We start from the raw sequence: 24,099 nt of genomic DNA, 5'->3' as shown, positions 1-24,099 counted from the left end.
CCCCAAGACGTCTTTCCTTGCTGGAGAATCAAAAGAATGGCTTCAGATTCGGAGAATATGCTTTCTTGTTACTCATCCAGTTATGAATATGATTCAAATAGTTCTGAAGAAGAAAGCATACATGTTTGCAATTGATTAAAGAATTTATTCCGTGCCATTTTAAAGCATCAGGGTTGGGAAATCTTGCACCTAAAAAAGAGGCAGAAAATGGCGACAAAGCCGTGTATGGAATTAATCAGGTCGTTTCCACAGGCTGATTAATTCCTTACATGGAGCTTTGTCGCCCTCTTCTGCCTCTTTTTGGTCCTACACGACGTTTTCAGACCAAAGTACAGCAAAATGCATTGACGTGATGGAAGGACTGCTACAATGTGTCCTTTTTTCGGTCAGGGGCGTTCCTTCAATGACGTCACGTACGGACTCGTCACCAACTCAAAAACAAGACTTCCGGAATATTCAGTGCGAGTCTTAAAATGTAAAATATAGCTACAGTAAAGTCTCCTTATGTCGATATTCTCGGGAGTCTGAAAAAATATCGATATAACTGGACTATCGATATATCCGATCCTGCGGCATGTAAATTTTCTCCTTGATATCGATATAACGAGACTTTACTGTATATGCGATGGAATCTTTGTAAAATACGCTCAGTAGAAATCATTTAAGCCATTTTACAAATTATGGACATAACTTGTCCGGAGACGTTGGTTGTCCTTTAACGCTCTATGGTCACCATGACCTAGACAAGCGTTTTGACATGTGTCAAGAGTAAGTCATAGACGGATGTAATCTGGTAATTTTTCATTTTTCAAAATAAAACGTAGTTCGAACTCAGATAATAAATAAAACGGAAATTATGTAAATTATTTATTCTTTCTGTACGGCCCGGTACCAAATGACCCACGGACCGGTACCGGTCCGCAGCCCGGCGGTTGAGGACCTCTGATTTAGATGATCTAAAGCAGCTGGTGTGACCTGAACGAAATCAGAAGGAGACAATTGCCTTGTAGGGTGTGGGGGATACCTAAAAATATAAACAGTTTCCCTTTGCAAAATTCAAAGTCTGTGAAAAATCTCAGTATGACACTTGGTGGAACAAAAAAGAAATAATAATAATGTTGGGAGGGGTGACATGATTCCATGAGTCTTTTCGGAATTTTCTCAGTCACGTGTGCAGTCTCAACTCATGTCCCGAAATAAAATGTTGATTTTATTTATATAATTGTTTATTTGTTTATTTTGTGTGTTTGTTTGTTTGTGTATGTATGTATGTATGTATGCATTTGTTTATTCGTGTATTTATTTGTTTCTTTCTGTGATTATTTATGCATATGTTTATTTATTTATTTGTTTATTTAACTGTTTATTTATTTATTCATGTATTTATTTGTTTCTTTCTGTAATTATTTATTAATATGTTTATTTATCAATATATTTATTTATTTTTGTGTTTATTTAGCTGTTTATTTATATGCTTATTTATTTATTTATTTGTTTGTTTCTTTCTGCAATTATTTATGTATATATTAATTTCTTTGTTTATTTGGCTGTTTATTTATTTATATGTTTATTTTTATTTATTTATTGTTTATTTATCTATGTAGTGTATTTATTTATTTTCTTTTGTTTTGTTTATGTATGTGTTTATTTTTATTTATTTATTGTTTATACAGTAAAGTCTCGTTATATCGATATTCAAGGGAGTCCGAAAAAATATCGATATAACCGGGACTATCGATATATCCGATCGTACGCCGAACTGCATTAAACAAAAGCCGCCAAAAGAGGGCAGCCAAGCGCCATATAAGAAACGGAGCTGACCATTAGCTCCCTTTTTTTTTGGGTGAGAGATGTTCCCCCAATGTTGCCTCAAAATGGCACATATAATTCTTTAATGATTGTAAACATGTATGCTTTAATCTTCAGAACTACAGTGTATTTGAAACATATTCATAACTGGATGTGTAACAAGAAAGCATATTATCCGAATCTGAAGCCATTGTTTGGATTCACAAGCAATGCAAGACGTCTTGGCGTGAAGTCATTTTTATTTGCATTTGAATAAAAAGTGACATCGGCTGTCCTTTAATACACAGTATGGAATGTTAATAATTTTCAAAATCATCGCGCTTCAGCAGACAAAACAAGAAACATTGTTGCAAAAAACGATTGCATTCATATACAGTACAGTGGGCATGTACATAACACAACAGGGAAACTGCAACGCTTACATCTTACTGTATTATGTATACAATTTAAAAAAGTCATCAATCTTCTTCTGCTTCCCATTTTTACCTTTTAACACAAACACTTCAATCTCGTCTGCTACACACGAGCTAGCGTCTGAAAATGAAAATGGCTCTGCTACACGGGTGCTGGGCACGTAACCAAGTCACCTGACCAAGTCGACCAATGGCGCGACTGATGGCGTGACACGTAACCAAGACACGTGACCAAGTTGACCAATGGCGCGACCGATGGCGTGTCACGTGACAAAGTCACACGGCCAAGTCGACCAATAGCGCGACCGATGGCGGCTCATGTGACCAAGTCGACCAATGGCGCGACCGATGGCGGCTCACGTAACAAGACACGTGACCAAGTTGACCAATGGCGCGACGGATATGTCGATATAAACAACAAAAATGGCCGGCGGGGGATGAAAAGGAGCACCGTAATAACCGGATTATCGTAATAACCAGGTATCGTACTAAACGGTACTAATTATACATAAAAAGACTAGAAATGTGCAAGGGAAATGAAAATAGTATCGTAATAAGCGGTACTATCGATATAACGAGACTTTACTGTATATCTATTTTTTATGTATTTATGGTGTATTTATGTTTTTGTTGTGTTTATTTATTTGTTTATTTGTTCATTATTATTTATTTATATATATGTTTTTATTTATTATCGATTTATATATTTATTTTGTTTTCTTTATTTGTTTATTTCTCAAATTATATTCTGTCTGTTTGTTTTATATATGTGTTTATTTGTTCAATATTATTTATTGTCGATCTATTTATTTGTTTTGTTTGTTTATCATTTATGTATTTTGTTTTTTTTGGGGGGGGTCACATGTGCTGCAGGTGGTTGCCAGGCAACCATTGCCGGGTCATTCCTTCTTTCCTTTTTTCCTTACTTCACCCCCTCCCCACACACTCCCCGCCCCTTCTCTTCCCAGCATCAGCACCCACCTCCTCTGCATGCCGCATCTCACGCTTTACGTGCCTTGTCATCACGCACAGGGGCAGGCTCGGGCTTGCATATTATCGCACGATGCCTTTCCATCCGGGTGGGGGATCCACGCAGGGAAAATACGCAGCGGTGTTTTAAAACAAGGCTTAAAGGATGGAATTTTGATGTGGTGGAGGGGGTGGGGGTGGGGTTAAAATATGTAGTTTCTGAACAGTGGAGGAGGACGCAGCGGGCTAACGTGCGGGACATTTAACCCGCGGGTGAACGTGATGCCCGCGTGACTGCGGGGAAAGGAAAGAGGAGGCATATCAGGCAGGCTTGTCATCGTTTGATCAGTTTTTTTTTAATCATCTCTTGTATTGTTGACAAGGTGAAAGATTTTCCTCGTTTTTCTTCTCTGTGGTCCAAACGGAACGTCGGGTGATGCTCCGCTCGGGAGGTGAACAACACACACACAAACGCAGCTGAGAAAGATGAGCGTCTTTTCATCTTTCTTGTTTTGGGATGTTTTATAATGCAAAGCTTACTACTGCTATTGCAATGCCGCGCACGAGAGTGGAAAGAGAGAAAAGAAACATAATAATAATAATGATACAAGAGGAAAGCAAAAACGTCAGAGGAGTCTTGTTGCAAGAGGGGGTTGCTGCTTTGAGGTGTATTGACTTTTACAGTCATGGCTGAAGCAGTCAAAAGAGCTGACTGTTTATATGCTCCATTCTCAACTTTGCGCTGACCAGACCCAAAACATTGACCCCTTGAACTTTGCTGAAAGACCGATAGATTAAGTCCATCGTAATTTCCAACATGCCCTCGCCGTCAGACTCCAGCAGCGTGGGGTCAGCCTCGGGGTCACGGGGTTGGTCGGACAGCAGGCGTGGCTTTTCGGGTCGAGGCCCCGGGGGGGCTCGGCTGCTCCTCTACCTGGGCCTGTGCCACCTGAGCTTGGGCGCCATGGTCCTGGCCTTCTCTTTCACCAGCATGACCTTCACCTCGTCTGCTCGTGTGAGGCAGTCCTGTCCCTTCTGGGCTGGATTTTTTGTAAGTATAAAGCAACTACGAGTACCATATATGATACGCTGGAAAGTTTAAAGCTCAACGTGGATGTAGTTTGCCTGTCTACATGGGTTGCCTCACTGGTTGACTTCAATTGTTTCATCAATTGTTTAAAGTATTACAACACCACCACATACAGTATATGCTATGTTTTAACCTACCAATGGCATTTTCAGTGGTGGGCCGTCAGGGCCTGCAAGGCCTTCTCTGCTGGCTAAAAATATCTGAATCACAGACTAATGTACATTATATTTTGTCCATGAATGCTTAAAAAATAATTCCAAATTGTCTTTCAGATTCTTTTCTTTTCCCTTGTTGTGCAGCTTCCAGATGTGTTTCGCATTTAAGCATTTAACATTTCAGCCATCATTTGTTACCAGGGTCAGAAATCTACCTGGACGCCTTCACAATCAGTTCTGTGGGCCCTGGAGCATAAAATAAATGTTGATGAAACGTGCTTTAACCAATCAGAGTTCGAGTTGTCAAACCAAGCCCTGCTGGAAGGCGCTGGAAATGTCAGAGTTTTTGCAAACTATCACTGGCTAGTCACATCATTGGCTAATCAATAGCCAATCATAGTATCACTAGCCTCTGGTGATAAGCATATACTGGCCAGAGCTAGCACACTGTATCTGTAGCAAGCGGCATGAGCAAATATAGTTGTGTTGATTTAATAGCGGTTTTGTCAACCCTCAATGGCTGAAGGAGGAGAAGAAATGGATTTTGATGCAGATATACTGTTAAAGCCATTGTCAAGCTGTTTTTTTCAAGAATAGATGGACATCATTAAGGTTGGACAGCTCAGAAGCTAGCAAAAATAGTAACTAATATTGCAATTTTATGAGGCTATCATGTAGCCACACGCTCATAGTAAATATTTGAGTCAGTTTCATGACAGTATTTCTTTAGTTTCTTCAAGTCACAAATTATTTTCTGGCCAACGACATCCTTTAGTGGACATGTAGTAAATCACACCACACTCGCAGCAGTGAAGTGATTCATTCAGACGTAGCACTACTGAAGGCCTTGGAGTGACATGCACGGCCTGCCACTGGGCATTTCACAATGTACAGTAAAGTCTCGTTATATCGATATTCTCGGGAGTCAGAAAAAAAAGACTATTGATATATCCGATCCTGCGGCATGTAAATTTTCTCCTCGCGTTCATAGAAATAGTATCGTAATAAGCAGTACTATCGATATAACCTGTCATGATCTGGTTGGCGACCAACGGGGGGCGCTGTCGCCCCCGCCTACACCTCACAGGTGCTGGTCGTCCCGATCAGATTGGCGACCAGCGGGTAGCGACGTCAGCCCTGCCTGCAGCCTCGCAGGTGTTGGTCGTTTAATCATTGACATTTAAAAGAACACCCGGCACGACCATCCGGTGCCGGTTCATTGTTTGTTTGCTGCTTGGTTGCTGCATGCATCGTGTACGTGTTTGTTTAACCTTGGCGGACTTTTACTTTTGGTCTTCTTTTGCTACTTTGTATTTTTTCCGTTCAGATGATTTTGATGTTTTACATTTTGTTCCTGCTGACTTTAATTTAATACAATTTGTCAAACAACCTCCTACTCACTCCTGCCTGCTTTTTGGGATCCGCACCCGCCATCACCACCTTGCAAACCGTGACATAACCGATATCGATATAACGAGACTTTACTGTATATTCGCATCAAGCTAGCTGACTTAAAAGCAAATTTATGTGATTTCTTTATGCACGTCTTTATTCAATGTTTAATTTGTTGTAAGATCCTATTGGGCAAAGAATAAATATGTGAATCTTATTTTTCGAGGAATTGCAGCTGGCTCACTTGTATCTCAAGCTACCTCACTTGTATCTCAAGTCATGACGGTTTGTGCAGACTACGGCATGATCTGACTTACTATTCTGGATGTACAAATTTGATTTTGAGGCCACGGTTGCAAAGAATAGCATTGATACATGGAGTCCCAATGTTATGCTTGACATGGGGGTGTTTTTCTTCCATTGAAACTGGTTTGGATTTTTTTTCTGACAGCACCCTGGTATTAAAAAAAAGGGGGGGGGGGTAGACTGTTTATGCCTACCGGAAGTGTGGTCATAGAGCTAGTATTTATTGGTGTGTGTCTTTGTAGGTGGTGGCATCTGGGATAGTTGGCATTATCTCATGGAGGAAACCTTTAACACTCGTGGTATGTACATTTTTCTTCTCAAACTTTTTTTTAAATGACATCAGACTATTTACTGATGGGAATTCTGGCTCCTTTCAGAGAGCCGGTTCTTTTGGCTCAGTCCACTAAAAAGATCTGGCTCTTTTGGCTTTCAAATGGCTCCTCAGGTTTTTTGTTGCTTAAATTAATTAACTACCTAAAATCATGTAAAATTATGTGAAAAACGAACTACTCATGTAAAAATACACTATATCAAATATTGTTATTTGTAATGCTTTATTTATATGTGCATCCACTAACTTTCACGTTCCCTGTGGTTACTCTGGTCTGATGATCAGCTGTCACTAATTTTCTTTTGATATAAGTAATGCTATAATACCAACTAGTAAAATTGATAATACAGTAATTGAATAATAATAATAACAGCATAATGGGATAACAGTTGTCCACTCTACCTGTCTACACTGATCTCCAGTGACCTGCTCAAATGGCTCCAAAACAGTGCATGCGTCCTGCAGTACCTCCCTAGCTCCTCTGCAAAGTTCTCAGAAATCTGTCTTTCATTGGACTGAAAACAATCCGGCAGACTGGTCCCCACTTTGAAATTTCAAGAGTTTATCTAACCCCTGCCCCTTCTCCTCACTGCTGCTTGTGTCTGTAATTCTTCCCTTCCCCCTCTACCGCGGATCTTGATCAATCACGTGCGGCTTTAACCGAAGACTGGGGGCGGGGAATAGAGGGAAAAAAAGTCGGCTCCCATTTCCGGCTCATTAATAGGAGCCGGCTCTCTTCGCTCACTTCAGAGACCCGGCTCTAAAAACCGGCTCGTTCACGAACGACACATCACTACTATTTACAGAAGAACAAACTCCCAAAACATCAACAACACAAACTGGATGCTTATACAATGGACACTAAGGCTGACCAATCAGCGCGCGGCTATGCTAAAGTGTTGCCACCACTGGCTTACGATTGGCTGCGTAGAGTATGTGGGCGGGGAGTAAATTCCCCTTCCCAATTGACGCTGTGAGGAAGAGGCGCCGAGCTTGCTTACGATTGGCTGTGTAGACAGACCCAAGGATATATGTCGTCGTACTACAGTAGGTGTGAATTTATTTTACGACTGTTAAATCGTCTGTGTTTTATACTTCCCCGTTCAGTGTTTGACTTAAATATACATTCCATACAAAATATAGCACTGAAGCAACTTACGAACAAATTCACGTTACGAACGACCGCTCGGAATGCATCTTGTTGATAAGATTGTTAAGATGGGGAGCGTCTGTAGTCATCCTGATTAAGTGTGCTAATGCTAGCTAAGCACCGTTTTACCTGTTTTGTGGTTGCAGAATCACATTAAACGGACACTCTGCCACAGCTTTTCTCATGAACATAATCAACAACAAAGCAAATATAACACAGAATAGAACTCAATGTATATACAGTACAGTGATCCCTCACATTTTTTGGAGAGAAAAAACGTTCATAAAAAAAGCTGAATGACTCAGAAGTTTTGTCCATGGCTGTAGCTTGATTGGTTCCCAGCGCGCACGTCACCCAATGACGGCACACTATCTCATGGTTTACAGCCATGTGGATTGTCTGTACATCTTCTCAGCCCAGTTCAGCATCCCATTCTGTCTTATCACATGGGTCATTATTGATTAGAAGGTTTCTTCAGCCATCATCTGTACTTTGATGGTCAGATGGTCTGAAAGGGGAGTAAAATAAGCTATTTTCATAAAGCAGCAAAACCCTTCACTAAATCGGCATGGTGGGGTGAGGTTCAATTTGGATCGTTCCTACAACCGACTTCTTTGGCAAAACTGGGCCGTGAAGGCAGACAAATGCACACTTCGTTCGTGTTTCTCAATGATCTCCTTCTTCTCCTCAACTGTAGTTTTGTTTTGTGTCTTCTTCGGCTGAACACGAGCCTGTGGTGGCGTCTTTTTCGGTCCCATAACAGCAAAAGTATATTTAAAAAATCCTTGAAGACGATCGAAGTGTGCACTCAGAGAAAGGGGGTGTGGAGAGGTAGGCCGGCTGGGGCGCTGTTCGGTCGTGTGGTTTGGTGTTCTTCCGCCGAAGATTACGCCGCCAGCCATGGTGGGGCGGCGCTCCATGTGTATCCCGAAAAGTGGTGTGTATGCCCAGGTTTAATTTTCATCAATTTAACGTTCGTAAACCGAAAAATTCGTAAGGCAAGGTGTTCGGAAACCGAGGCCCCACTGCACTTACTAAGTCTGGTTAGCAAACGGGACCACAAGTAAGTCTTCTTGCCTGAGATTGCACTTGGCAGGAATGATGAGAAAGATTAATCTTTATTGAGAATTAATCTCATCATGAATGATTAAAAACCTCTTTAATGGCACATTGTTTTAAATTAATTTGTTTGATTATAAGTACTGTCGGCGTACTGGTTATTAAGTGTGTTTCGCGGTTGTCCGAATAATTTTGAATGATCACTGGATGCCTGCATGGCTTTTAATCAAGCTTCGGCCCACATTCCAAAATCATGTATATTACTTTGAAGACTCAAAAATGTACAAGGTTGTGAATGTTAGTCTGAAAGATCGCTGCTTAAAAAGATGGGGACCGATCCAAGGTCAACTCGGACAAACCCTCATGAGTAAGTCTGATTCGATAGGTAATATATAGTAGATGGAAGAAACAAAAGGGATGTGGTTTGGTATGAAAGAGAATTAACCAACAAGGCACTTTATCGTTCCAAAAGATGTCATGCAACTGCAATTTTTCTTTTTAAAAGACACCATAAACAGCAATTGAACGTGACAGTCCACACGGGCGTCTTGTATTATTAATCGATCTGGCAACCCCTCGCAGATGGATCCTCTTGTAGCTGTGAATTATTAATACATTCCTGTAAAATATGACTTACATATTTGCAAAGTTACTCCAGGCTAGAAATGTGTTGATTTGAATCCTGGATCCATCCATCCATCCATTCTGCCGCTTATCCGGGGTCGGGTCGCGGGGGCAGCAGCTTCAGTAGGGAAGCCCAGACTTCCCTCTCCCCAGCCACTTCTTCCAGCTCGTCCTGGCGGATCCCAAGGCGTTCCCATGCCAGCTGGGAGACATAGTCTCTCCAGCGTGTTCTGGGTCGTCCCCGGGGTCTCCTGCCACCATGCTCACCTGTGAGGTACAACGGTGCTAAAACGCCCTTCAAAACACATGCGCGACGGAACATTCCAAGACTTGATGACATATTTCAGACAGATCATTCCGCAGTGTCTTGACTTCTCCATTTTTCCTGTGTTTGGAGATCGAGAACGGCCGCTGTGTATGTTGCGTGCCCACGGAATCATGCTCCAGCAAAGAGGATGGAACCCTTGTCCTCAACTTGAATTCAGACTGCCACTCGGTTAGACATCAACTGAAGGTAGGGAGGTTGCGCCTCCCGCAAGTGCTTCAAATAGCTGAAGACATTCTATATTGTTATTGCAGGACTTGTTGTTTAGCGCATGTGGTCTGAGCATTCTTTCGACCATTGTCTGCACTCTGTCCACGGTTACCTGCAGCATCCATATATTCTCCCTGGACCTTGTGCATCTGGTGAGTCCATACAGACACTTTTTTAAAAAACCATCAAGTGCTCAAAAATTGCAGTTCATACATTGATCAAATTTTGATTAAAAGTGAATAGCAAATTTCCCTACTGTGGGACTATTCAAGACTTTCTGATTCGGATTCAGATTATTATTTTTCTGGAATAACAGGACCCCCATCCCTCTAAAAAAAGATAGAGTTACTGCCCAATCATAATTCAGTTGTATTTATCTTCGCAAAGCAAGACATGTATGTCATCTTTTTTTTTTTTTTTTTTTTTTTATGTACTCATTTTTAAACCTTTATGTGCAATGCATTTATGATTCAATTGTTATATAAATATACTTTATTTTTTAAATCTTCCTATTTTCAAGTGCAGTAAAGATACTGTATGTAATGTTCCCAAATTTGTTCGGGTTTTGGTTTTTCTCACGGTGGATGCCGATAAAGCGTTGTCAGACCTCTAGCAGTGTCTTGCCCTCCCCCGAGGGTGCAGCATTTTCCTTTCGTCCATGTTAGCGCTTTGGTACAGATTCAGCTGTTGTTAAAGCGCGATATCAATCAATATTTATGTATACCACCAGGTGGTGATCAGTTGACAGCTCCGCCCCTCTCTTCACTCGAGTGTCCAAAACATGAGGCCGCAAATCCGATGATACAACTATAAAGTCAATCATCGAACTGCGACCAAGGGTGTCCTGGTGCCACGTGCACATATGGATACCCTTATGTTTGAATAAAGTGTTTGTTATAGACAATCCGTGTTGAGCACAGAAGTCTAATAACAAGACACCACTCCTGTTCTGATCGGGGGGGCCATTCCTCCCAATCACGCCCTTCCAGGTCCCACTGTCATTGCCCACATGAGCATTGAAATCGCCCAGCAGAACAAGGGAATCCCCAGGGGGAGCGCTCTCCAGCACACCCCCTAAGGTCTCCAAAAAGGATGGGTACACTGAACTGCTGTTTGGTGCATATGCACAGACAACAGTCAGAACCCGTCCCCCCACCTGAAGGCGGAGGGAAGCAACCCTTTCGTCTACTGGGGTGAATCCCAATGTACAGGCGGCGAGTCGGGGGGCAATAAGTATGCCGACACCTGCTCTACGCCTCTCACCGTGGGCAACTCCAGAGTGGAAGAGAGTCCAACCCCTCTCGAGAGGGCTGGTACCGGAACCCAGGCTGTGTGTGGAGGCAAGCCCAACTATGTCTAGTCGGAACTTTTCAACCTCGTGCACCAGATTTGTTTGTTTGTTTGTTTGTTTGCTTGTTTTTGGTCCATATTATGTAACAGTATCAAGCTCTGTTGTTTTTTTAACCCATTCACTATAGGCACATCTTTTGAACACAAGGCTTTTTCGGTGCACCTTATACACCAGAAAATACGGTAAATTTTCCAAAGGCCATGAATAAAAGACAAAAGATGGCAATGAAGGTTGTAGATGACAAGTGAAATTTGCAAAATCACTTCAACACATTAGTTTCTTTGTCACACTAAATCTTACAATGTTTGATATATACCAGGAGTGCCAAATGCATCGATCGTGATTGACTGGAAGTTCTCAAACTGGTTCCAAGTCGATTGTGAGGGGTGTAGAGGGAAACAAAAAATACAGTAAAGTCTCATTATATCGATATTCAAGGGAGTCCGAAAAAATATCGATATAACTGGGACTATCGATATATCCGACCCTGTTTGCATGTAATTTTCTCCGTGCGTGCATAGAAATAGTATCGATATAACCGGGACTATCGATATATCCGATATCGATATAACGAGACTTTACTGTATCTTTTTTCAATACTTATGATATCTTTTTAGATAGTTCACACTGCACCCATAGCATCCTCTGAGTCTAATTTTCACACAAAAAGTGTTTTAGAACTAAACTGCATCAAACAAAATAAAATGAAATACATGTATAAAAAAATATTAAAAAATGCTCACCTTTAACTCATTCCCTGCTAGATGATGTGCAGAAATGTGTCCACGCCAGTGCCAGGGTTTTTGTCATCGTCACTCGAATTCCAGGACCCACATAATATTGTGTTTTAGGACTACATAAACAGTCAATGCTGCGTAAGATACCGTAGACTCTCTTCTTTCATCAGAAAAGAGTTAATTCCAAAATTCCAAGTTGGGTCTGGAGTTATATGAACTTGAAATGAGGGTGGCTGTCCAAAATACAATGCAATACATACATAGTGGTTTATATAGTGCTTTAACAACAGCTGAAGCTGGAACAAAGTGCTAACATGAAAAAAGGGAAATGCTGCCCCCTTGTGGAAGGGAAAACATTGCCAGAGGCCATAGCCAGCGCTTTATCGGAACGCTCGGAATCCAAATAAGAAAAAACAAAACCCGAACAAATTCAGGAATGGCGCTCTACGTCATATTTTCAATTTCCGAATACATTCGTGAATGGCGGTGAATGAGTTAATGAATGCCGTAGAATTCAAGTCTTTTTGCCTTGGCTTCCCTCCACAGGTTTCTCTTTTCATGCTGCTGTCTGCAGTCTGCGTGATCCTCAGTTTGGCCGGCTCCATGCTCTCCTGTCAGAACGCACAGATGGTCAAATCCATGCTCACCTGTGAGGTACAACGGTGCTAAAACGCCCTTCAAAACACATGCGCGACGGAACATTCCAAGACTTGATGACATATTTCAGACAGATCATTCCGCAGTGTCTTGACTTCTCCATTTTTCCTGTGTTTGGAGATCGAGAACGGCCGCTGTGTATGTTGCGTGCCCACGGAATCATGCTCCAGCAAAGAGGATGGAACCCTTGTCCTCAACTTGAATTCAGACTGCCACTCGGTTAGACATCAACTGAAGGTAGGGAGGTTGCGCCTCCCGCAAGTGCTTCAAATAGCTGAAGACATTCTATATTGTTATTGCAGGACTTGTTGTTTAGCGCATGTGGTCTGAGCATTCTTTCGACCATTGTCTGCACTCTGTCCACGGTTACCTGCAGCATCCATATATTCTCCCTGGACCTTGTGCATCTGGTGAGTCCATACAGACACTTTTTTAAAAAACCATCAAGTGCTCAAAAATTGCAGTTCATACATTGATCAAATTTTGATTAAAAGTGAATAGCAAATTTCCCTACTGTGGGACTATTCAAGACTTTCTGATTCGGATTCAGATTATTATTTTTCTGGAATAACAGGACCCCCATCCCTCTAAAAAAAGATAGAGTTACTGCCCAATCATAATTCAGTTGTATTTATCTTCGCAAAGCAAGACATGTATGTCATCTTTTTTTTTTTTTTTTTTTTATGTACTCATTTTTTAACCTTTATGTGCAATGCATTTATGATTCAATTGTTATATAAATATACTTTATTTTTTAAATCTTCCTATTTTCAAGTGCAGTAAAGATACTGTATGTAATGTTCCCAAATTTGTTCGGGTTTTGGTTTTTCTCACGGTGGATGCCGATAAAGCGTTGTCAGACCTCTAGCAGTGTCTTGCCCTCCCCCGAGGGTGCAGCATTTTCCTTTCGTCCATGTTAGCGCTTTGGTACAGATTCAGCTGTTGTTAAAGCGCGATATCAATCAATATTTATGTATTGTATTGTGTACAGCCGCCCCCATTTGAAGCTCAGATAACTCCAGACCCACCTAACTTAGTAATTAGCTCTTTTTTTCTGATGAAAGAAGAGAGTCTGATGTTTCTTACACTCAATTGAATGTTTATGTAGTCCTAAAACTCACTATTCTGTGCGTCCTGAAATTTGATTGAAAATTCCAAAAACCCTGGTACTTGAGTGGACACATTTTTGCACATCATCAGGCAGTGAATGAGTTAAAAACATGAATTATTTTTGCCGCATAATTGTAAAATGTGAAAAATAGATCCTAATATTTCAATATTGTTTCTTCTTCCTTTGACTTCATTATTGAAAAAAAATCTCTTAGAATATTTCTTTTTTTGATATCAGTTTTTGCCTCATAATGCCTTCAATTGTCTTCTGTTATTATTATGAGATCTCCAATAGGCGAGATGGGTCGAGATAAGGTGCGATATAAGTTAGTTCCAACAAAATACTGAACCCTTTTCGCTTTGTTGTGTCAATTCCAGCTTCGGGAGGGAAAAAAAAGAAAAAAAAGCATATTAACTCAAAATTCGACCACAGTATCCTACAGTGTATATTGTCCAAATATGCGTGCATTACCCCCCACCCAGCTAGTGCCCCACCGTTCCCGTTCCGTCAACCCGGAATGCACCACACCTCAGGACGCCTTCTTGACCAACGTCATGGACTTCGAAGAGTTTGTTCCGCCCATTCCACCGCCCCCTTATTATCCTCCCGAGTACACCTGCAGCTCAGAGACGGACGCACAGAGGTGAGAATAGAAAAACAACGGGCACTTTATTCGCAACGCCTTTGATTGACACTGTCGGAGAGGTTTTCATTGAACACGACAATTATTGTTGTGGTTTGTAATAACGTTAAACCGTGTTGCTGTATGTATGATTTTAACCCTCTCATGTCCGTCATATGTCAATAATGCAAATATTGTTGTGTAGTATCACCTACAATGGCTCCATGGAGAGCCCCATTCCTCTCTACCCGACTGATTGTCCTCCTCCTTATGAGGCTGTAATGGGACAAAGAGTTCTCAGCCAGGTGAGCGTCATTGTGGATGAATATTGTTACTTTTTAAAAAAGTATTATTATGCTCGTAAGTGACACTGTGGCGAAGCCTTTGGTGACATTTTGTGTGTGTCAAGGCAACAATGTTCGACCAACACGGTGCTGAGCTGTCCGCAGAGCGAGCGACGTTGACAGCGTTCAGCGGAGAAGGTGAGTTATGATTTATTGCATATGATGTAAAAAAAATATTCAATCAATAAGTGTTCGTCTCTTGAAAGAATCAAGACAGGCAAAACAGTCAATCACATTTTTTGGCTGCAACCAGTAAAGGCGTTGTCGATACAGTTTCAAGTTTTCTGTCCAAAGAAGCCAAATTTAACAAAGCTTCACACAGTTTCCAAATATTTTTCTCTTCATACATTTAGTCTCCATGGACAGCGGCTCTCTCCTCATGTCAGAGATTGTAGACATCCCAGATGATTCGTCCCCGTCCGAGGACTCGTGTCTGTTGGAGGTGGCGCTGAGGAATCAAGGTGGCAGGGCCAGCAGGACGGCCAGTGATGTGAGCGACGGGCCAGATGGCGGAACGGAGCGCCCAAGCCTCCGTGGTACTCGGACGCAGACGCCGGAGAGTCCTCTGGCCGGAGGACCAAGAGCAAGACGTTTTCTTAGAGGAGAGAGGTCCAACTCGTGTTCTTCACCCAGCACGGCAACCAACACGTACAGGTACGTGGGAAAACATCAAGTCCATCGGACGCCTTTGACATTTCACACTCTAGTTCTAAAGGTTCCATAATGTCACTTAAAATGCAAAGCAGCCATTTTTATTGCTGTATTTTTTATTTAGTTCAATTAGGAAGCTAACCCGTATGTTAACTTGACTAACTGTACCACACAACCTTGCTTTTTAATTGATCTTGCAACACAATGACTAATATGCTATTAAGCTAACGTTCAGAATGTTTTGGGGTTAACTCAATCAGTATATTCTAAATATCAAAATGTTTCTGAACGCAGTTGACAGCCTACTACAGGGGTCGGGAACCTTTTTGACTAAGAGCCATAAAAGTAAAATATTTTGAAATGTTTTTCAGTGAGAGCCACACACGGGCGCGTGCATACACACACACACGCGCGCACACACACACGTGCAAACACGCACGCAAAATGAACGCACGCACGCGCGGCCACTTTTCAACAAAATGTCGAGAATGTATTATTTAAAATAACTTTGCGATAGTACTCACCGTTAACATGAATGGTATTCCGTTCTTCGTGATCGGTAAATATCCAACGAATGATCTATAGGTGAAGTTACTGCTAGCGAGCCTGCACACGGCTCATAAGCTTCCACACTTGCTATCTGCAATATACTTCTCGCAGAAGTATATTGATGCTAACGTTAACATGGGACTTGTTAAATGGTCACTGACATTCGACTGTTTCATCGATGGAATTTTTAATTGCAAATTAGAATCAGAACATTTTCTCTCCTCAAATGCGAATGCTCCGGTGCATTCAAGCTGGAGTGTACTTGTCGGGCTCATTTAAAGGACCGTTTACCTGTTTCAACATGACGGCCAGTATCATCCAATCAAAATTGCACTCTCCGCCAACCTAGGTCAGTGTCATCCAATCAAAATTGTGCTTTCGGCCAACTGCAGCCCCAACAGGAAATGAACGGCGAAAAAACGAGAATATGTATTTAGTTTTATCGGCGAGCCATACGCAATCATCAAAAGAGCCATATATGCCTCTCGAGTCATATTCTATACTACCATTCCCTCCTCCAGATCTCCAGTGTTGCGGCGCCAGGCTATGCTAGCTCGAAGCTGTTCTCAATTGGGGGCCACAGAGGGATCTGCCTCACAACAGAAATCCCCCATACCCGACATCCAAGTTCGCCCTTCTACTCCTTTACACCAAGCAGATGCCCATGACAATGGCGAGCAGTGTGTGGGTCAGAATGGTGGACCTCCATTACAGCACCGGACTCTGTACTTGCGACGGCGGCCTGGGAGAAAGAATGGCGAGAATGGCAGAAATGACAATGAAGGCCTCCTAAGCATCATGAGGTCGCGCAGTGAGCCGGGCCTCAGCTCCTCGACAGGCGCCGGTAAATAAGGCCTGGTTGCTATTACCTCCACAAAGTGTCGTCAATCCTCCTTGGGTGCCTTGGAAAGTGCTTTGTTATGGATTAAAAATGTCTTTTTGCCCTTTCTCCTCCAGGGGATTTGAGCTATGGATGCAATAAAGCTTCTCCAGACACAGGTAATATTGGCTACATTTTATAAAGACACGGATCATTTCAAATGCCTTCACGGAAGTTAAGGCATGAATAAATAAATAAATAAATAAATAAATAAATAAATAAATAAATAAATACATACATACATACATACATACATACATACATACATACATACATACATACATACATACATACATACATACATACATACACCCACGCACGCACGCACACACACCTATACAAACAGACAGACAGAAAGACAGACAGACAGACAGATGTACGTACGTACATACATACGTACATACATAAGTACATCAGTAAGTAAACAAGTAAGTAAGCCAATAAAGTCAATAAGTAAATAAGTAAGTCAATCAGTAAGTGAATAAGTAAGAAAATAAGTCAGAAAATAAGTACATCAGTGAATAAACAAATAAGTAAGTAAATAAGCAAGTAAATGAGAAAGTCAATAAGTAAGTCATTAACTAAGTAAATAATTAAGTAAGTAAATAAGTAAATCAATAAGTAAGAAATAAGTAAGTCAACAAGTAAGTAAATAGGTAAGTACACAAGTAATTAAATAATTAAGTAAGTAAATAAGTAAATAAGGAAGTAAATAAGTAAGTCAATCAGTAAGTAAATAAGTAAATGAGTAAGTAAACACGTAAGGAGGTAAATAATTAAGTAAGTAAACAAGAAAGTAAATAATTAAGTCAATAAGTAAGAAATAAGAAAGTCAACAAGTAAGTAAACAAGTAAATACAAATAAGTAATTAAATAATTAAGTAAGTAAATAAGTAGGTAAGTAAATAAGTAAACGAGTAAGTAAATAAGTAAGGATGTAAATAAGTAAGTAACTACATAAGTAAATATATGGATGGGCAGATAGTCAAACATATAAATGAGTAAATAAATAAACAAATAAATGAATAAATAAATAAATACGCCAATCTCATTTTCTCCTCAGGTCCATCCAAAGACGCACTCCTGCTGCCCCCTACATCTTTGCCCCCGGCTACCGCTTTACCAAGAAAAGATAGCATGCAATCCACAGATCCGGGGGTACAAGTTCCTTCCAAAGCCCCACTGTCGTCTTCCCTGCGTTTGTCCAAAGATTACCACCGCTCACTTGGTGACCTCAAGGTTTGCCTGAAAAAGTTCCCAGACATATCAATATTTGTATGCGTGTGTGTGTGCATACAAAAGTCATTGTCTTTTTTTCAGCATCCATGATCATATTTCCATTTTTTGATTTCCCTTTTTATTTTTTTTATTTTGTAACCGCTCCCCCATTTTTAATATGCTAATGTCTACATTTCATCATATATATTTATGTATATACTTTTCCTTCTTGCACATCTCCCTTTCATTCTTTTTCTGCTGTCAATTGGGAATTTCTCCATTGTGAAACACTAAATGTTTTCTTATTCTTCACCTGTCTACTCCAAGGTGACTCGAGTCTTGATGGCTCGCTTCCTGACGCGCTCCAAACGCAACCTAGCACCCTCTTCCGAGCATGCCGGGAGTGCACGGCAGATACCAAAAAGGAGAGGTGGAGCTGAGGGCGCTGCCACCAACCATCTGTCTTTGGAACAAGTATGTTTACACGATTACACCTTATCCGATTCCCACAAGTAGTCTCCATCTTAGTAATGGACATTGTACCCCAATCTAAAATTGATACCTTTTCATATCAGGAAATCAGTGACGTTCGGTGAGGTTTATGGCTGGTGAGGCACTGACGTCATCACAGTCAGATTTACAAACATATGAACTCTACAGAGTATCTTATTCACCATTTGATTGGCAACAGTTAACATGTTTTGTTTAAAATGTCATGTCAGCATTCTTTATATGAACTGTAGCATAGAAAAAAAAGAATTTAAAAAACGTGATTATCACGTTACCTTTACTCCTTCTGAAGAAAGGCATCAATAACTGAGCAACAGTTTTAAAAGTCTCTCTGTTTCTTTCAATTTAGATATGTCATCCTCCATTCTGAAAATAAGGCCAATCAACACCAAAAAAATTACTGGATAGTTGCACTTAACTTGCTAACTCTTTACTGTAGCTTGCTGTCACTAATTCTATTATTCTGCAGCCGAGGAGATGCAAGAGGAATCTGTAATCACCAGCGCCCCCTGTCACGAGGCAGGAGAACTGTGTGCCTCACCTATGCACACAATTTTGATTAAAAAAGATAAAATAAACACTGTAGTACAGTGTTTATAATGTACAATGACTGTACATTAGATACACCAGCTAAACTGTAGAAATTTAGTTCATATACTAAAAGCTTTTGAACACTTTAATGCGGTCTCACTGCAGAGCAAGCCAGCACTGTTAGCATAGTGATTGCGCAATCCATGGTGAGGCTCAGCCGGCTGCTGCCTCACCACTCGTCTCTACTTAGTATTTGAACGGTAAATGTGAAAAATCGATTAAGTTAAATGGAAAAGAACTTTCAAGTAGAAATCACTAAATGAATATAACTGTTTAATTTATTTTTTCATTTGATATTGTCATGATGACAGGTGAGGCACGGCCTCACCTGCCTCCCCTGACTGCACGTCACTGCAGGAAATAATGACCTCAGTTCAACTGCAATGTCACTTTGAGTGAAAGTTCCATTCATTCATTTCAACCAACTCAAAATATTAAAAACTGTTTGCAATATGCAAGGAAAATAGCACTCATCTGAGAGTCAGTCATCAGAATCTGAATCGGAATCAGAATCATCTTTATTTGGCCAAGGATGAACACACAAGCAATTTGTCTCCGTTAGAACACGTTGCACTAGTATCATCATAAAAAAACCAACATGGTAAATACAGAGTGACCCAAAAAGATGCGTACCCATGAAAATGTCAATTGTGGCTTTGATTAAAAAGCTATTTATTTCAAATTATAACTACACATTATTCAGTTTATAGACGACCATTCATCAGAGTTTCAGCTCTTTCTGTCAATTTGTAGTCAATTTATGGCTTTCTCAAGATGTGTTCCAAATGTCCACCATTTTGTTGCAAGCAAGCCTGTCTTCGTCTGACAAAGTTGTCAATCCCTTTTACACACTCCTCTTTCAGGAGGGTGACTCAAAAAGATGCGTCCTACTGAGTCCCTCACTGCAGCAATGTTTTCTCCCTGTAAGTATGGAGGGCGCGAATAAAGGCTAATCTAATGGAATCAAATTCCTTAATGTAGTTGGTACCTTTCAGGAACAACTGTGAGATGCAAAGTATCAAGCAGACAGTGGTTCAAATTAGTAGAGAGATGGAGCTACAATGATTCTCACGGGATGCTGTTCCACCGGGTTGTGCAAAATTGCAAAGAGGCACTATACAGTTAGATTTTGGTCAGTTACTGTTGAGAGAGTTAATGGCGTCGGGGGTAGAGGCTCTCGAAATGTCTACTGGATTTGGTACACATGGACCTGCCTGAGGGGAGTGGCTGGAAAAGGTGGTGGGCAGGGTGCACAGGGTCCAGTAGGATTTTCCATGCCATTGTCTTTATTCTTGCAGCGTGCAAGTCCTCGAGAGTGGGTAGGGTGGTGCAAATTATTCTTTTCCACCATCCTAACTGTCCGTTGAAGTGGCATTTTTTCCATTTACGTGGCGGCCCCGAACTAAAACCGTGATGGAAGAACATAGGATTGACTTGATGACTGCCGTGCAGAAATGTCGTAGCACTTCCTATGGCAGGACATGCTTCTTCATCAAGTTGAAGCCCCTTATTTAATAATACGTACAGTAAAGTCTCGTTATATCGATATTCAAGGGAGTCCGAAAAAATATCGATATAACCGGGACTATCGATATATCCGACCCTGTTTGCATGTAATTTTCTCTGTGCGTGCATAGAAATAGTATCGATATAACCGGGACTATCGATATATCCGATATCGATATAACGAGACTTTACTGTATTAATAATACATTTAATTTACAAGCACCTTTCAAATGACCCCAGGACACTTTACAATTAAAAGAACAATAAACAGCAGAACAATAAAACCATAAATAAAATGATACAAAATAAAAGAGCTGATTATTTTCGCATTATTCAAGTCCATATATGACATTACTTTATATTAATCATAATAAATATCTTTTCCGATGTTTGTCTACATATTTTCTGGAAAAAAAAAACATTGATCAGGTTTGGCGAACCCCTTGGAACACCAGTCGAGGACAACCTAACCAGCAACCCCACCAGCGTACCCACCATCACTCTCATAGCGACAGCTGCCACAACCGCAGCCAGAGTGGCCACACCCCGGAAGGCATCCACTTGCGGAGTTGCGGGGATCTAAACTCCTCATCCTCTGTAACTGTATGCCCAGTGGTGTCTCCTCACCTGCAACGCGGCTCATCGGGTGTTCTGTACTCTGAGTCTGCGCTGTGAATACAAGAAGGAGACTGGAGAAGATAATCAAGTACAGATTGCAAGTTGTTCCGATATTTCAAGGCCGATCAACTCTGAAGTCTTTTGGCCTTATTCAGAAGGTGCTGTGCATTGCTCTGAATATAAAAAACACACACCCCCGGCTTCGTCGAAACAATGTTAGCCGAGACCCTCTTTCCATTCCATGGCAGCCCGAGTCAAAAATATTGGAGACTGACAGGCCCTCAAGTGTTCAACAAAATGGATTACAAGATCTTACAAGGCCCTTTCATACCTTGTTGTTCAACATGGGTTGGTCATTAACTCATTCATTGCCATTCCCAAATTTTTCGGGAATTGAAAATATGACGTAGAGCGCCATTCCCAAATTTGTTCGGGTTTTGTTTTTTCTTGCAAGGGGTGCCGATAAAGCACTGGTCAGACCTTTGGCTTTGGGGGCAGCATTTGCCTTTTGTACATGTTAGCGCTTTGTTCCAGCTTCAGCTGTTGTCAAAGCGCGAGATAAATCAATATGTAGGCATTGTATTGTATTTTGTACAGCCGCCCCCATTTCAAGCTCAGTTAACTACATACCCATATAACTTAGAAATTAACTCTTTTTTTCCTGATGAAAGAAGAGAGTCTAAGGTTGATGTAGTACTAAAACTCAATATTGTGTGGGTCCTGGAATTCAAGTGACAATGACAAAAACCCTGGCACTGGAGTGGACACGGTTTTGCACATGTCTGGCAGTGAATGAGTTAAAAATGTAATTTGTCTTCCATGTAAAAAAAAGAAAAATGAAAAAGACACTTAAAAACCCATATTTAGTCAAGTGTTATATAAGATAAGCAAACCTGTTCACATTTGTTCTTTTCACAATTTTACCACACCAACGCATTTGGTTGGCCGGCATACATGATATGAATGCACGTCATGTCTTCTCTATGATTGGTCCCATGAAAACATGGTGTGGTGTTTGTTGTGCATGTTTTGCGACACCCCCACTCCCACCCCTCACAAACATCAGATAGAGTATCATGTGAAATGTCTTCATTTGCATGGGTTGACCCTTGTCCACCAAAAAAGACATACAGGAAGTGTTAAAAGACCGGTACTTTATGTGTCCAATAAAGTATTGCAAATAAAATATGCAGATTCAGAACACTTGCTTGGTGTGCAATGTGTACTTTTGCACCAAGCATATCTGATTGCGGCTTTCAGTCGGATCCTGTAAGATAAATATGTTTTCGTTGCAGTGTGACTGATGAAACAAGTCTTGCAAACACATTTACAAGGACACTGCCATCTAGGGCTCGCTGATGACGTCAGACTCATTTTTTTTCTTTCTGCTAAATGTACTAGAGCAGGGGTGGGCAAACTTTTTGACTCGCGGGCCGCATTGGGTTCTAAAATTTGACAGAGGGGCCGGGCCAGGAGCATTTGGAGGGAGTGTTTGGGCCGGAAATACTCCGAACAAGTTATGTCCATAATTTATAAAATCACTTCAAATGACTTCGACTGAGCGTATTTTACAAAGATTCCACAGCATATAGCTATAGTTTACGTTTTAAGACTTGCGCTGAATATATGAAGTCTTGTTTTCGAGTTGATGACGATCCCCATGTGACGTCACGTTTGGACCGCCCTGACCGAGAAAGCGACATACAATGCATTTTGGGTACTTTGTTTAGTCTGAAAACTTCGTGTTAATCCGTGTTGATGGCGAAATTAGAAGGAAAACACATAAATAATGCCATGGTGAATCGTTGTGTGTTGCACCAAGACAACTATTTGATATTCCATCTTCTGCTTTTTCTGGGTGCTACATTGCTGTCATTGACGGCTCGAATTGATATGGGAGGACTCCTAGAATCAATTGCAAACATTTATGCTTTCCTCTTCAGAAGAACAAGAACAAGAAAACATCTTCTCCGAATCTGAAGCCATTGTTTTGATTCTCGAGCAACCTTCTGAAACTGGCCATTTCCGGATTCATTTTGAAGTCATTTTTATTGGTGTTTTTCATTTACCTAAAAATATCAGCCTGCCTGATTTGGGTATTTTAGATGCTATAAAACGTTTTTCTGATGTCAGTGGGAAACAAAAACAAAAAATGGTGCCGGTTGTCCTTTAAATGTAGTATGTACAAACCTCATAGCACAGTAAAAACACTACAACCCAATTTATTAACTGTCTTTCAAATGTGAAAAATATCCCTGATCAGTTAATAAATTTGTCTCAAGGAATAGGCAAGATATGGCATTTACAGACTATTTCGCAGATACTTGGAGGAGGAAATGGAAATAGATTAAAATAACATGCACTGTGATTTATCAAGATTGCGTCTGTTTTTAAGTTTCCATCGAAGGGGCAAAGAAATCAACATTTATTGAAAAATGGAATCACTTTCAACATTCAAAACATATTATTACACAACGAAATATTCAAGCTCAATAATACCTACTTGTGTTAAATTCCGCCAAATCATAGATGGTTTGTCCTGACCGCGCGCTCAACAAACTCCTCACTGACGCTCTCGCCTTCACGCGCTAACAAAACACGTGTACCGTCGCCGAGCACACAAACATAGCCTACCTGCAGTTGAAATTTGCATACTCGGCTCGGCAGCCAATCAGAAGCCTGCTTCTTTCTTCCGGACTTTCGCAAGCGTTACAAAGTCGTGCAATTGCATGTCATTTTCCAAAATAGATGCACAGAACCTCAAACTAGAAGAAAGATTCAAAAGAAGCTAACAACATATGTGACGCTACAAAACGTAAATTTACATTAAACCGTGACTGTAAAGTGTACGTGACACTTATGAAAGGGGCTTAGTGGCTCGTAGGAATCAATGCAAACGTTGCATTGTGCACCACAATGAC

The 24,099-nt window shown here is 40.9% G+C and overlaps 1 protein-coding gene across 1 annotated transcript; it reads left to right on the top strand.

Moving 5' to 3' along the window:
* The first annotated feature begins 3,393 nt into the window (after positions 1-3,393).
* entrep3 (endosomal transmembrane epsin interactor 3) lies at positions 3,394-22,575 on the top strand. The gene is made up of 14 exons (XM_088998597.1): positions 3,394-4,242; positions 6,377-6,433; positions 12,468-12,575; positions 12,699-12,815; positions 12,881-12,988; positions 14,172-14,332; positions 14,517-14,616; positions 14,721-14,793; positions 15,009-15,309; positions 16,377-16,699; positions 16,813-16,854; positions 17,799-17,974; positions 18,281-18,427; positions 20,990-22,575. The coding sequence occupies exons 1-14, from the start codon at positions 4,009-4,011 to the stop codon at positions 21,233-21,235; spliced, it is 2,193 nt and encodes a 730-aa protein (XP_088854723.1). The 5' UTR covers positions 3,394-4,008; the 3' UTR covers positions 21,236-22,575.
* The last annotated feature ends 1,524 nt before the right edge of the window (positions 22,576-24,099 follow it).

The sequence above is a fragment of the Hippocampus bargibanti genome, linkage group LG06 (genome assembly GCF_051943395.1).
Source record: "Hippocampus bargibanti isolate YZ-2025 linkage group LG06, ASM5194339v1, whole genome shotgun sequence".
NCBI classification, from domain to species: Eukaryota; Metazoa; Chordata; class Actinopteri; order Syngnathiformes; family Syngnathidae; genus Hippocampus; species Hippocampus bargibanti.
The sequence above is the reverse complement of the archived record's forward strand: the minus strand, read 5'-3'. Positions and strand labels throughout refer to the sequence as shown.